Genomic DNA, 12652 nt, shown 5'->3' on the forward strand with positions numbered 1-12652 from the left:
TAATTTGGTCTATGAAGTAACAAAAACAATCACATTAACGGTAAGAATGCGGAACAAGAAAATTCGACCAACATTGTTCTCATTGAAGTTTTGTCCTTGTACGTGATACCATATGATGACAACATCCCCTAATCTATGGATTTTTCCATATTCCCAAACATTTCCAAGACCAATCGAATCACGCCACTTCATTTTGAAGCTCAGGCGCCATTTAGCTTATTATCAAGGGCGGCGTTGTAATCCTCCGCACCCTATAATTGCAGGCTGTGGGCGCCGATATTGACGTGGACCATAATTATACAATTATAACATAACGGCGATGGAGCTAAGATAAGGTCCCCTGTAGTCCATTCCTCACGTGCCATTTGAAACTCTTTCTTTAACTCATTGTACCTTGTAGTTTTTTTTTTTTGGTTACATAGGGGCATTAAAGCCCAGAAAAAGAAAAGAAAAACTACTGCTAAATCAGCCAAAAGCAGTTACAACAATTCTAGGCCTCACTAGGTCATCAATATCGTCTATCAAAACTTGATTAATAAAGGAAGGGTTTGTGTCTGGTCTGCAAACTCTTAAATTATTGTCCAAACTATAGTTAGCTAAAATGTCTGCTATCATATTTCTTTCTCGATGAATATACTTAAAAAGTTGAGAGAATGAGATTTAAAATGAATCATTAAATATTTGCAATTAATATCCGAATCATTAAAGAGCGTAGATCAATAACATTACTTTGAATAAAATTTATGAGTATTTTGTAATTCTGTTCACTAAAAGAAAACCCTGACCGGCACAATGCAAAAAACAAAACGCTACCGTGGCCGTAGGCAAACAAGTCCCGCGGGCGCCGCCACCACAGGTGTAAATTACCAAAGTAGCCCCGACACAGTACCGCTAAAACCCCGTTATCCGTTACGACTTGCGACACAAATCTTACTTAGTCAACAAGTCAATAGCCTCCTCCAGACATAGAATTACAAAAGTACCCCTATAGTGTTTCCCTCTTTATTCCCCGTGATACCTATCAGTCCCGCCCCAGCCCTCCTCCGCCTGTGTGTGGCTTCAGATTTTTTCTTCTTCGAAATAAAAGAAAAATATAAATAAATAAAGTACTTGAAAGAAAAGAAAGAAATTTTTTTTTTTTTTTTTTTTTTCTGAATTGGTCGGAATTTCAGTTCGGATCGGAAGTTGGGAACCAGAGCTCCGATTCTATGATTTGAGAGACCCGATCGGGTTGAATTCGGGCATGGAGCGGATCGTCGGCGGCAAGTACAAGCTCGGCCGCAAGATCGGTAGCGGATCGTTCGGTGAAATCTTTCTAGGTGAGTAATTCAAATTTGAATTCCGAATTGTGATCGGAGAACAGTCACTGATCGTCTCTGTGACCGTTTTCAATTTCATTTTTTTTGCAGCTACTCACGTGGACACGTTCGAGATCGTCGCTGTTAAGATCGTAAGGTTTCGAACTTGAAATTCCTGAGCATGATCATCAATTTTGAGCTTTTGGTATTGGTTGTTGAGGTTGATGAAGTCTGGCGTGGTCAAAGAACTGTGTTTTTGGTAGTTTAATTCTGATTCTGATTTGTGGTGAGTGCAGGAGAACAGTAAGACGAAGCATCCACAGTTGCTGTATGAGGCCAAGCTGTACCATACGCTGCAAGGAGGAAGTATGTAGTAGTTGTGTGGTGTGATGTGAATAGATATAGACATGTTGAGGTTTTATGTTTTGGGTTGTGAAGATTGAGTTGGTTTGATGACTTGTTTAGGTGGTATTCCGAGCATAAAATGGTCGGGGATAGACGGCGAGGACAATGTGCTGGTTCTTGATCTGCTGGGACCAAGTCTTGAGGATTTGTTTGTGTATTGCGGGAGAAAGTTTTCGCTCAAGAGTGTCTTGCTGTTAGCTGATCAAATGGTAATGACAGTTGCTGTGTTTCGATGGTCTTTAAATGGAGCTTAACTCCAGCTCATATGTTACATGAATTCCCATATCATTAGTTTCTTGTTCTATCGTTTAGTTTTTCAGTGCAATTCTCTTCACAACATTGTGATTTCTTTTTATGACCAGATTACGAGGATAGAATATGTGCACTCGAAAGGTTTTCTGCATAGAGATATAAAACCTGATAACTTCCTTATGGGTCTTGGTCGAAAAGCAAATCAGGTGATGATGCATCTGCTTTCTATTCCTCTTTTTTTTTTTTTTTTTTTTTGAGAAATTCTTTCCAACCTTCCTTTTTCTTGGTTTGACCTGTCTGTTTGCATGTCAGGTTTACATAATTGATTTTGGCCTTGCAAAAAGATATCGGGACTCCACCACCAATCGCCACATTCCTTATAGGTAAAATATCCAGTTCACTGGTTTGAAATTCGAATTACATCTCTCTGTCTCTCTCTCATATGTTGTCTCCTTTGCTGACAAGTTTAAGGAAGCATGTGCAAATCGTCAACCTTTTAGTATTATATTGATATATATTCTCATTGTTAACCTTTGCCTCATGCAGGGAGAATAAAAACTTGACAGGAACTGCTCGTTATGCTAGCTGCAACACTCATCTTGGAATTGGTAAGTTAATGATGTTGAACCTTATAAACTTGAAGACATAAGTACTCATCTGCCTTGTTGGTGTCTGTCTCAGAGCAAAGCCGGAGGGATGATTTGGAGTCTCTTGGATATGTTCTTCTATATTTTCTGAGAGGAAGGTATAAATTCTTTTGTTCTTTGCTCAACTGCTCAAGACAACAATTTTCTTCTCTGGGGTTGGTAGTCATAAAAGGATGTTTAAACTACTTTTAAAGTTGTCAAGTATACATTGGAAGACTCATATGAAATAAGATAATAATTTTTTTTCCATCTTATGATGTTTTCGTTATTGTATGCTAATGATTCTTTTTCTGCCTGTAGCCTTCCATGGCAGGGTTTAAAAGCTGCCACAAAAAAGCAAAAATATGACAAAATTTGTGAGAAGAAGTTATCAACCCCTATTGAGGTATCCTTCAACCATTCATGTTATGGGCTCTTTGGAACTTATATATGGTGTCAACTAGTCTGACTGCTGTTTTCTAAAGGTTCTGTGCAAATCTCACCCAGTGGAGTTCGCATCATACTTCCATTACTGCCACTCACTGACATTTGATCAGCGACCTGATTATGGATTCTTGAAACGTCTATTCCGAGACTTGTTTACTCGTGAAGGTAGTGATATTCAAATTCTAACATTTTGTTACACTGCATATGTCCTCTCCCTCTTGGCTTGTAGTTCATGTTTTTCGGCAAATGGCAGGTTATGAATTTGATTACGTATTTGATTGGACCATCATAAAGTACCAACAATCGCAAAAGAATAGACCTCAGTCTCAGTTACCCGTAAGTATCATTCTGCCCAGTCAGTTTATTAGATTTTTTTTCTTTCTTTTTTCGTAATGGATCATGTTTCAAGACTGAATTATTCTTGTGCCTCTGATTTGAATATCCACTTGTTTCAGCCGGGTCCTGGAGGAAGCAACAGTCGTGCAATGCCAATGAATGTAGATAATCATCAAGGTTAGATCTTGCTGATGAACCAACGCCTCAGATAACTGATTTCTCAAGTTTGAGGATAGATGTTAACAAGAGATGTGATAATTAGACAACAGCAGGAACATCTATTATTGTCACAATCATATCATAGTTGGTGTTTAACCTCAGATGTCTTCTTGTAGAGCTAGTAATAATTTATGAGTGATAAGCAATTGCTTTACAAAAATTACATTTTTTTTATATAATTAATGGCAGGAGGTGCTAGTGCTACTTATCCATCTGAGGTGACGGATCGAATTAAATCAAGCAATGCCACTGGTCCAGGGGTCCGGATGCAATTTAAACCACCAACAAGCAGGAACTTAAATTACAATAATCCTCTTGAAAAGAATGTGAGTCAGTGTTGTTGAATAACTACTTGGATAACAAATAATAATAATAATAAATAAAAAATTTCTAACCTTTTACATGTTTCCATTGTTCTCGTATATTGTTTTGTTATTGAATTGTCAGACTTCAAACATATAAATTTTGTGCAAATTTTCCTTTCACAGATTGCACCTGAAGCATACACACCTCCGTCTACGTCATTTTCTGGCACCTCAAGAAGGAATCACTCCAAACCTCTTTTGCCTGCTGAAACTGCAAACACTAGTCACGGACATGGCAATAAAGTAGGTCCTTCAGGTAGCTGGATTCAATCACTGCAGCGCATGTCCTCGGCCAAGTGATTTACAAGGTAATTTATTTGGTTGGATGCATACTTACTCTGCACTGTGTATTAGCAACAGACCTGCTCTAAAAGATTCTAGCTGTACATCTTTGAAGCTGCAGGTGTATGGTGATTTAGGAAGATTGTGGTGATGCAGCTGTGGAGACATTGAATCAGTTCCTTGGTTGGTGGAAGCTCTCATTATTTTCCGTAAGGTGACTAAAAATGTGTTGGCTGTTACAAAATACAGAATTTCCAAAGCTTGGATTCTGTGGTGTACATAGATCCCATAAGTGACAAAGCAATCTTGTATTTAAGTTTTTCTTGTAACATGAATGATGTGTGATACTATTTTTTCCCCATTCTTGTTATTAGGTAATAAGTTGTCTCCATGCCATTTGATGGCTGTTGACTGTTTCTTTGTTTGCTTATGCCTAAAAATCACCGTTGTAGATTGTAATCGTAAATATACCTCATGAATGAAGTATCAGGCCTGATTGGCTTCCTTAAATTTGTTGTTTGTTAATTTGTGGGAAATGGACAAGTGGTGAGAAATCTGAAATCATGTTTGGAGTATTTAGTTTGAAATCTGACTTGTAGGAACTGGAAGTTTTCTTTTGTTAAATTTTCATATGTTTTCAGCTGCATTTAAAACTTATCTGAGAAGTTGAAAAAAACACAGAATCAAGCAAGATGTCTTGTGCGATAAAAAGAGCGTTTGGCTGTTATGAAGACAAGTTCATTCCAATTCCTATTCCTATTCCTCTCATAGATCTCCATCATCAGGTATGCATCTCTCTCTCTCTGTCAGCTAATCAAGTTATCTATCCCAGTTTAAACACTCTTATACACAGATTCTAATTAGCTCCTTCAAGACTTTGCTTTAAGCGGGAATGAGCGATAGATGATATATGGATGGTTGAGATCATGGAGAAGCATTTCACCTGTGCCATCTTAACTGTTCATATTTGATCTAACAGCTGCTGCAGAAGTAAAATAACAGACACACACCCAATCACAGACAAAGCCACACACACACACATTTCTATGTTATCAAATGAGTGGCTCCCCTTGAACTTCGTTCCGCTGTAAGATATGGCAACTATTACTGCATAGAGAATGTTCAATAGGAAATTCAAGCCAAGCATTCTCAATGTAAGCTTCAGGGTGGCCAAATTGTTTTTTTATGGTGTGGTTGAATTGAAGCCTTAGGATTGATGAAATGAGTAGTACATCGGATGGTTGCTTGCTGCACAGATTTATCTACGTGATCTGCATGCACTGTTGTTTGCCATCTATTTTCCGAAGTCATCTGATATTCTGATTAAGCTGGGAGATAATTTATCAGATTGTAGCTTTTCCATCAGTTTAGCATAATAAGGTTTTTGCTTGGACTTTGAGTTGAGGTTTTGAAGGTGATTGATGAAAGCTAATGCTTCAGTTTTAAGTACTTAATATTATGCAGCAATTGAGTTTCTGAGGTGAACTATCTATAGGGCCTCTATTGTGCTTGTTACTTGAAATGAAGGTTTCATTTATCTACTCGGGAAATGCACGTTTGTTGTATGTCATGCCCAAACGCTTGGGTTTGTAATTTACGCAATTTAAGGGGTCTTCTGGTTTTGTTGTTTGACTGCATAACCTAGCATCACTAAGGATAACTAACAACTTCATCCAAAAGCAGGTCCTTTTACCACAAGAAACTTGAGTAGGTTTAACCTCTGACGATATACAAGAGATTGAATATAAGTTTCTTGAAGCAGGTCCTTTTATTTTTCTTTTTCACCTTGGGAAAAATAGCTAGTTTTCCAATTAGAGCTTTAGAATGACACCAACATCCATGAAACATAAATACATCACATGCACGGTAACATTTTCGTTTAATGATTAGGACTATTGCATTATAACTGACATGTACAGTACGGAGCAAATAGAAGATCGGGACATGACATTCCATTTCTTTGCCCGTATAATATTACAAAAGCCCAACCTCAAAACTGTGCAGCACAACAAACCCATAAATATAATGGGTACCAAAATGAATGCGGTGTCAAGCATTCCCATCCCGTCAATTCTTTCCCAGGTTTTGCCGATCTCTTTGTTCGTTCACCAAAAGTGCACCTCTGGAGCTACGTTGTCTCAGTAAAGCTCATGAGCATGCAAAGTATCCCTACTCCAATGACAGCATCACCAGGCGGGTCATTTTTGGAACACTAAAATTGGTCTGTTGAATCCCGATTTGCTGCCCGACACGCTGGAAGTGATGTCTTCCACTGTTCTAAATCCAATCTGCAATCATGTCAAATATCAGATATTCCAATAGTTGGAAGAAATATCCCCATTTTGGTGAACCATTCCAAATTTGAATTATAATAACAATGTAAGCAACATACCTTATCCAGAAGTATATCCTGAAACAGCTGCGGATGGAATATAATATTTTGATAATTGGTTCTTGTTGCCTGCAAAGTGAGACAAAAAATGCTTTGGCCCAAATACAGTAGACAAAAAAGAAGGGGAGGGGGGAAGAGTTGAGAGCTGACAGGCTCTAAGAGCCATAAGAGCTTGGTGCAAAGTTGCTTCTTGAAAACGCAGAATTATTAAATAAAGGAGGGAAAGAATACCTCAGAAACTTTATGATTCTTATCATAAGACTTCCAGGGTTGAGGTTCCAGCACAAGAATGCCACCCTGCTCAGAAGGAAAAGAATTACTCAACTTTTTCCCAAGGTCAGCATGTGACCGCGGAATGCTAGAAATCAAGATCACATTTGGCTAAAATTGCATCGTTATTTTACAGCAGATAAAAAAATAAAAGAAAAAGGAAAAAGATGCATGTTAAAGAATAGACATAACAATTACCGGACGAAGTAGTCTCCATATCTTTGAAAATAGTGTAAGCAAGCCATCATCACCCCAATTCAGATGAATCCATTTTGTCACGCTCAAACTGAGAGTCAGGAGACAAATATTAGCAAACAAAGAAACACAATAAGGCTAAGAAACATTGGACTAGCAAATTAGAGTTTGTAAATAAATAATATGATATGACATTATACACGATTGCTATTCTCAGCTACAAGATTAGATCAACTCACATTCCACTAGTATAATAAAACTGGCTCTTGATAAAGGTTTGTAAAGCCAGTATGGATTACACCATAGGTCACAATAGGCTCCTTCTCTTAAGACTGCTACACTTGGAGGATCTATGGATACATATAACTGGTTACAACTGATATTGTAGAAAAATTGATATTTCAAAATTGAATGGTGTTCTGATACCTAAATATTTGAAGCTGTGTTCCCTAAGAGCCATGTTATCTATAGTTTACAGTCTTCTTATTTGGTAATCCTGTTCAGTTATTAGAGAGATCTGGTAAAAAGATTGGCTGGGGAAATAGTTGTAACTTTTAATAAAATATGGAGTAAGAGAACCATCACACCATTTCTTATATATATGGCTATACATATGGTAAAGTTCCAACATTAAAATGGTCTTTCTTCATAGGAATGAGATCTTATAAAAGATTAGCAAAAATCAGGAGCTTACCATAGAATGGTGTCATAATGCTTATTCGGGGGATCTCGGCTATTAACAAAATCTTCATTCCGGAAAGAGACTATGTCAAATAGATCTGTCTCTTCCGAAGAGCAATTCCTTGGGCTATCCTTTGTCTCTTCATTTGATGAACCTTCAATGCTGCAATCTGACCCATTTGCACTCTCACCAACCTTCAACTTAGAAGCATTTCCTGGTATCTTTTTAGCTTTCTTCATTCTCATAAGTTTTTGGAGGTGCCAGTATGCATCCTGAACTCGATCTGAAACATAAAACAAATACATGTCATATTATGTCATTTTTTTTTTTTTTGGTCATACATATTATGTCATCTACAACAAGTCAACAACACAAGAACCTCGAGGCCCAATATACATATTAAGCCTCCAACACATCAGCACTCTACCTATTTTCTGCTTGGGGGAACTATATCACAGAGTTCTATTTGACCCAATTAAGTTGACCTTAAATGAACTGGAAAAAAAAGGTCCATCAGGATTTGGGCTAATTTGTTAGAGAAGTAGGGGAGCTGAGTCTGATCACTTATGCAGAGTGCAAGAACTGCGTCCCAACCACTTAAATTTTCAGTCGGAAAATGCATATTGACCTAATATCTATAAGGCCAAAGCGAGCAGCTATTACTTGCAGAGACACATTATCTATGCATGTCAACTGAACTGTGTCCTCCACTAGCAAACTAGGATAGATACTGAACAATAACCATAGTTGTATTAGTACATGCTTGCCTTCGTGCCTGCACAAGTGCATAGATATGTGCATAGGAAATACAAACAACAAATGCTACATCAGTGCATCCTAAATCTCATGCAGGCAAGAGCTTAGCAAACAGTGTACATTTGGACCAAGATGCTGACTATATTTAACAGAGAATGAAGTGCAAAGTTTCAAACTCTTTTAAATTTCACAGACAAATATCAACATCAGAATTACAAACTCACCAGGATCAATGTCAACTCCAAGGATGCTCCGGCAGCAAAACTTTTTGGCTGTAGATACGTACAACTGTTAAATCACTGTAGGAAAAAAAGAACAACAAACACACTAGAACCATATACAAAACAAAAAAGATATCCTCCAATTTACTAAAAAAGTCTTAAACGAATAAAATCAAGAAATTCACTACATTTCCTCCCCTGACTCAGACTATCAGCATGTATCCATGTAAGCATTACTACTTCCGTTTGATTAGAAAAAGAGGAAAAGTACAATAAACCATAGCTAATAAACTCATAACACACAATGACGATCATTATAAGTAAGGATAACTACCGATTTGTATAGTGATGATCCCAGCATTGCAGCCAATGTCAAGACAGTCCTTGCCTTCAAACCATTCCTTCTTGAAAACCTTCAATCTAGGATCTTCCTCTGTGTCTTGACCAAGCTAAAACACCAGACAATACGAAGTAAGATTACATTTTCATAGAGAGAAACTGTATGCGGAAGGGTGAAAAAAAAAAAATCAGGAATCAAACAGAATCCTGTTACTTTCATAAGTCGATTCTCTCAAATACTTGAGAGAAGGTCATAATGAATCATGGATGCGACTTACACTATCATTCAAAAACAATAACTCGAATACCATCCATCCATAAACTTCAATCCAGCAAACAGAAACTACTGAAATTCAAAAATACCTAACCAATAAACTTCGAATTTGATGCCCTAATCTCAATCCAGCATAATGGGGAACCCCATAACTCCACCAAACACTAAGCACAGTTCAATATACTCTAGAAATAACTAAACAAAAACAAATTGCCCAAATAGATATTAGATTTTTAGCTTTTCATCGAATCGCCTAACCTCTATGAGCAGCAAGACACTATAACTGAAATTAAAGGAAAAAAAAAAAAAAAAAAGTGGTGGAGTAGGGGATTACACGATAGCCGTAGTAGGCTCTGTAGTTGCCGTAAGGGAAAACTTGCTTGCGTTTTTTATTTCTGTGCTGCTGCTCATCTTGATGATGATCATGTTGTTCGATCTTCTTCTCTTTCTCATTCTCTGAGGCAGCCATGTTCGCAGGAGCTCAGAAGCTTTGAGTGCTTTTGCTCTAGGGTTTAAGATGAACACTTCGTTAAATGCTTTTGTCTGGTTTTGGCTTTGGGTTTATATAAAATTACCCTTATTATATTAGTATACTTTACTCTTTTTTTTTTGAATCAATCGATAAATGATTGTCATTATAAATCTCATACCAGAATGGCCATTACATACCCCTCCGCTACCATTCTAGACAAGAGGTTGTGGGGGTACCACATGGTACATAGGGACTAGACCACTCATTAAACAACCAGTGCTCACTTTAAAAGCAAGCCTATTACTACGATAACCTAGGACATAGTAATAAGCCGAGTAAACTATATACTCATTAGCGCCCGAAAGAAAAACTAACAAGCATAGTCCCTAACAAGGGTTATTGAAAATACTGGAGACTGAGGGGAAAAACCCAGCCCAAATTAGAAAACCCTAAAGAGCAGCCCAAAAAGAAAAGCTGAACTCAAGGCCCAGCCAGACTGGCCCAATTCAAGCCAAGCATCTCCATTCCCTGTAGCTCCATGAAACAGTTATGGTGCACCGCCGCCACCACGACCTGCTGCCACAGCCTCAACAACCCATGCCACCACGACCCAAGCCTCCGCGGCCCACATCGCCTCGACCAAAGCAGCCACCGCCCGCACTGCCTTGAAGCAAGCAGCTATGTAGCGTCCCATGGTCCAAAGCGCCTAGACCTCAACGCCCCGCGCCGGTCCCGGAAGCCTCCAACACGCCCAGACGCACCAAAACTCCCTCGCCGGATCTACACAGAAACAACGCCTAGAGATGCCGCCCAGACCGCCGCCAACCATCCACATGGTGCACAACATGAAAGTCTCCCCTTAAGTAGTTTGCTCCCTGAAGCATTATGTTTTAGGAAAAGCAGTGAAGTAGTAGTGTCCAAACAAAGTGATATATTTTCCTGTTTCAGGCATCCTTCTTGTCCTGGGTATGAACTATTTTCGATAGACCTTGGGAGCCAACAATTTAAAAGTCTTGGGATTTGTGGATATAGTTATTACATTGTCAGTTCTTACGAAGAGAGCCTCGTCTTACTAGACATGGAAGAAGCAGTTGCTATTGAGGCAAATAAAAGATTTGTAGAGCAATAACATCCTCTAATTTGCTGGTGTTCTATAACGTGGGACTTCTAATCCGATATGCTGAGGGACTTCTCATTTGCAAGTATTGTGAACTTCAAATTTCCTAAAACTTTGGTGGTATCAGTTATAACTTTAATTGGTCTTGTAGTTTGAAGCTTATTGTAAATTTCAAATCGGACTATTAGTTACAATTTTCATCTGGTCTTGTAGTTTGAGACTTCGTATTGTATAATAATTCACTGAATTTCCTGAACAAAAATAATAATAAAAATGTAGATACCTCTACTAGCAAGGCTAGTTTGCTATCTCACCAAGCATAATTAACACCCTCTTTGGGACACCCACAAGCCATGGTGAGGCCCAACCGCTACTTGCATCTTGTAGCCCTATGTTCAAGTTACGCTACGGTATCCGGAAGTCGCAAATCCGTCGCCGGGAAGCCACATTTCCGGCCTTGCAAAGTTGCCCTCACAAACTAGGCTTTCTACACTAGAATAGTTATCTTTGCTTGTCCCACATCGAAAACCATGTAAAGGAAGAGCACTCTTTCACCTATAAAAGGAATGCCTCCTCCCACAACTCAAGATCATCCCATTACATGCTTTGTAATCCCTTTTGCGCCGCAAGGCTCAGCACACTAGTTAAACATTCAAGTGGACGTAGTTTCCCGCTAAGGCGGGAAATGAACCACTATACTTCTTGTGTCATTCTTTCTCTCTCTCTCTCTCTCTCTCTCTCTTTAAAGCTAACTAGAGACCCCTCGGTCACTAACGTTAACATTGGCGCCATGCTTGGTGACATCATGTGTATAACTCCCCAACCAAGAAGCTCCTCTTACTTGGGGACTTCGGGGACTTGTAGATACCTCTACTAGTAAGGCTAGTTTGCTATCTCACCAAGCATAATTAACACCCTCTTTGGGACACCCACAAGCCATGGTGAGGCCCAACTGCTACTTGCATCTTGTAGCCCTATGTTCAAGCTACGCTACGGTATCCGGAAGTCGCAAATCCGTCGCCGGGAAGCCACCTTTCCGGCCTTGCAAAGTTGCCCTCACAAACTAGGCTTTCTACACTAGAATAGTTATCTTTGCTTGTCCCACATCGAAAACCATGTAAAGGAAGAGCACTCCTTCACCTATAAAAGGAATGCCTCCTCCCACAACTCAAGATCATCCCATTACATGCTTTGTAATCCCTCTTGCGCCGCAAGGCTCAACACACTAGTTAAACATTCAAGTGGACGTAGTTTCCCGCTAAGGCGGGAAATGAACCACTATACTTCTTGTGTCACTCTCTCTCTCTCTTTAAAGCTAACTAGAGACCCCTCGGTCACTAACGTTAACAACTTCATCGGTAACTGCTTAGATAGAGATGAAAATCTATTGAGACATTTTTGGAGTAGTATATAATTCTAGAACTAAAATCATTTTACTACCTTGAAATCATTTGTGTCCGAAAATGTAACTTTTTTTTTTTGTCCGAAAATATACCTTGTCCGTCAAATGAGCCACAAATACACTAGTGTGCGCCATAACCCTTTTCCAAAAAGTTTCATCCATAAATGCAAAAAGAGTTTCATTGGTAACTGCTTAGATGGAGATGCAATTCCGTTGAGGCATTTTTGGAATAGTATATAATTTTAATATCAAAATGGGAAAATGTTCATTTACCCAAATTTGAGCTACACTAACCCCATTTA

At 38.7% G+C, this 12652-nt stretch overlaps 2 protein-coding genes across 3 annotated transcripts; one reads left to right on the forward strand and one right to left on the reverse strand.

Moving 5' to 3' along the window:
• The first annotated feature begins 1039 nt into the window (after positions 1-1039).
• LOC133711754 (casein kinase 1-like protein 3) lies at positions 1040-4740 on the forward strand. Of its 2 annotated transcripts, none has more exons than XM_062137856.1 (15): positions 1040-1319; positions 1410-1450; positions 1595-1664; positions 1764-1912; positions 2066-2161; positions 2268-2338; positions 2502-2563; positions 2637-2700; positions 2903-2987; positions 3067-3193; positions 3282-3364; positions 3484-3541; positions 3773-3909; positions 4072-4256; positions 4346-4740. In XM_062137856.1, exons 1-14 carry the CDS (start codon positions 1244-1246, stop codon positions 4246-4248), a joined length of 1296 nt encoding a protein of 431 aa, XP_061993840.1. In that variant the 5' UTR covers positions 1040-1243; the 3' UTR covers positions 4249-4256; positions 4346-4740. The 2 variants fall into 2 exon arrangements, with proteins under 2 accessions (XP_061993840.1, XP_061993836.1); XM_062137852.1 differs by having other exon boundaries at positions 1041-1319; positions 4352-4740.
• Positions 4741-6066: 1326 nt separating this feature from the next.
• LOC133711765 (probable RNA methyltransferase At5g51130) lies at positions 6067-9928 on the reverse strand. Its single transcript, XM_062137861.1, has 8 exons — positions 9694-9928; positions 9081-9195; positions 8750-8797; positions 7782-8052; positions 7091-7178; positions 6854-6919; positions 6623-6691; positions 6067-6518 (listed from the first exon to the last, which is right to left on the reverse strand). Exons 1-8 carry the CDS (start codon positions 9826-9828, stop codon positions 6429-6431), a joined length of 882 nt encoding a protein of 293 aa, XP_061993845.1. The 5' UTR covers positions 9829-9928; the 3' UTR covers positions 6067-6428.
• Between the last annotated feature and the right edge of the window lie 2724 nt (positions 9929-12652).

This window comes from Rosa rugosa, chromosome 1 (genome assembly GCF_958449725.1).
Source record: "Rosa rugosa chromosome 1, drRosRugo1.1, whole genome shotgun sequence".
NCBI lineage: Eukaryota > Viridiplantae > Streptophyta > Magnoliopsida > Rosales > Rosaceae > Rosa > Rosa rugosa.

What these genes read in the sequence shown, in the direction of transcription:
- LOC133711765 (XM_062137861.1), bottom strand. Translation starts at nt 9,828, where the DNA reads ATGGCTGCCTCAGAGAATGAGAAAGAGAAGAAGATCGAACAACATGAT. An exon ending in GATCATCACTATACAAATCG is followed by an intron (nt 8,798 to 9,080) that starts GTAGTTATCCTT and finishes ACGTATCTACAG; the next exon opens with CCAAAAAGTTTTGCTGCCGG. An exon ending in AGGATATACTTCTGGATAAG is followed by an intron (nt 6,519 to 6,622) that starts GTATGTTGCTTA and finishes ACATGATTGCAG; the next exon opens with ATTGGATTTAGAACAGTGGA.
- LOC133711754 (XM_062137856.1), top strand. Translation starts at nt 1,244, where the DNA reads ATGGAGCGGATCGTCGGCGGCAAGTACAAGCTCGGCCGCAAGATCGGT. An exon ending in AGATCGTCGCTGTTAAGATC is followed by an intron (nt 1,451 to 1,594) that starts GTAAGGTTTCGA and finishes TGGTGAGTGCAG; the next exon opens with GAGAACAGTAAGACGAAGCA. An exon ending in TGCTGTTAGCTGATCAAATG is followed by an intron (nt 1,913 to 2,065) that starts GTAATGACAGTT and finishes TTTTATGACCAG; the next exon opens with ATTACGAGGATAGAATATGT.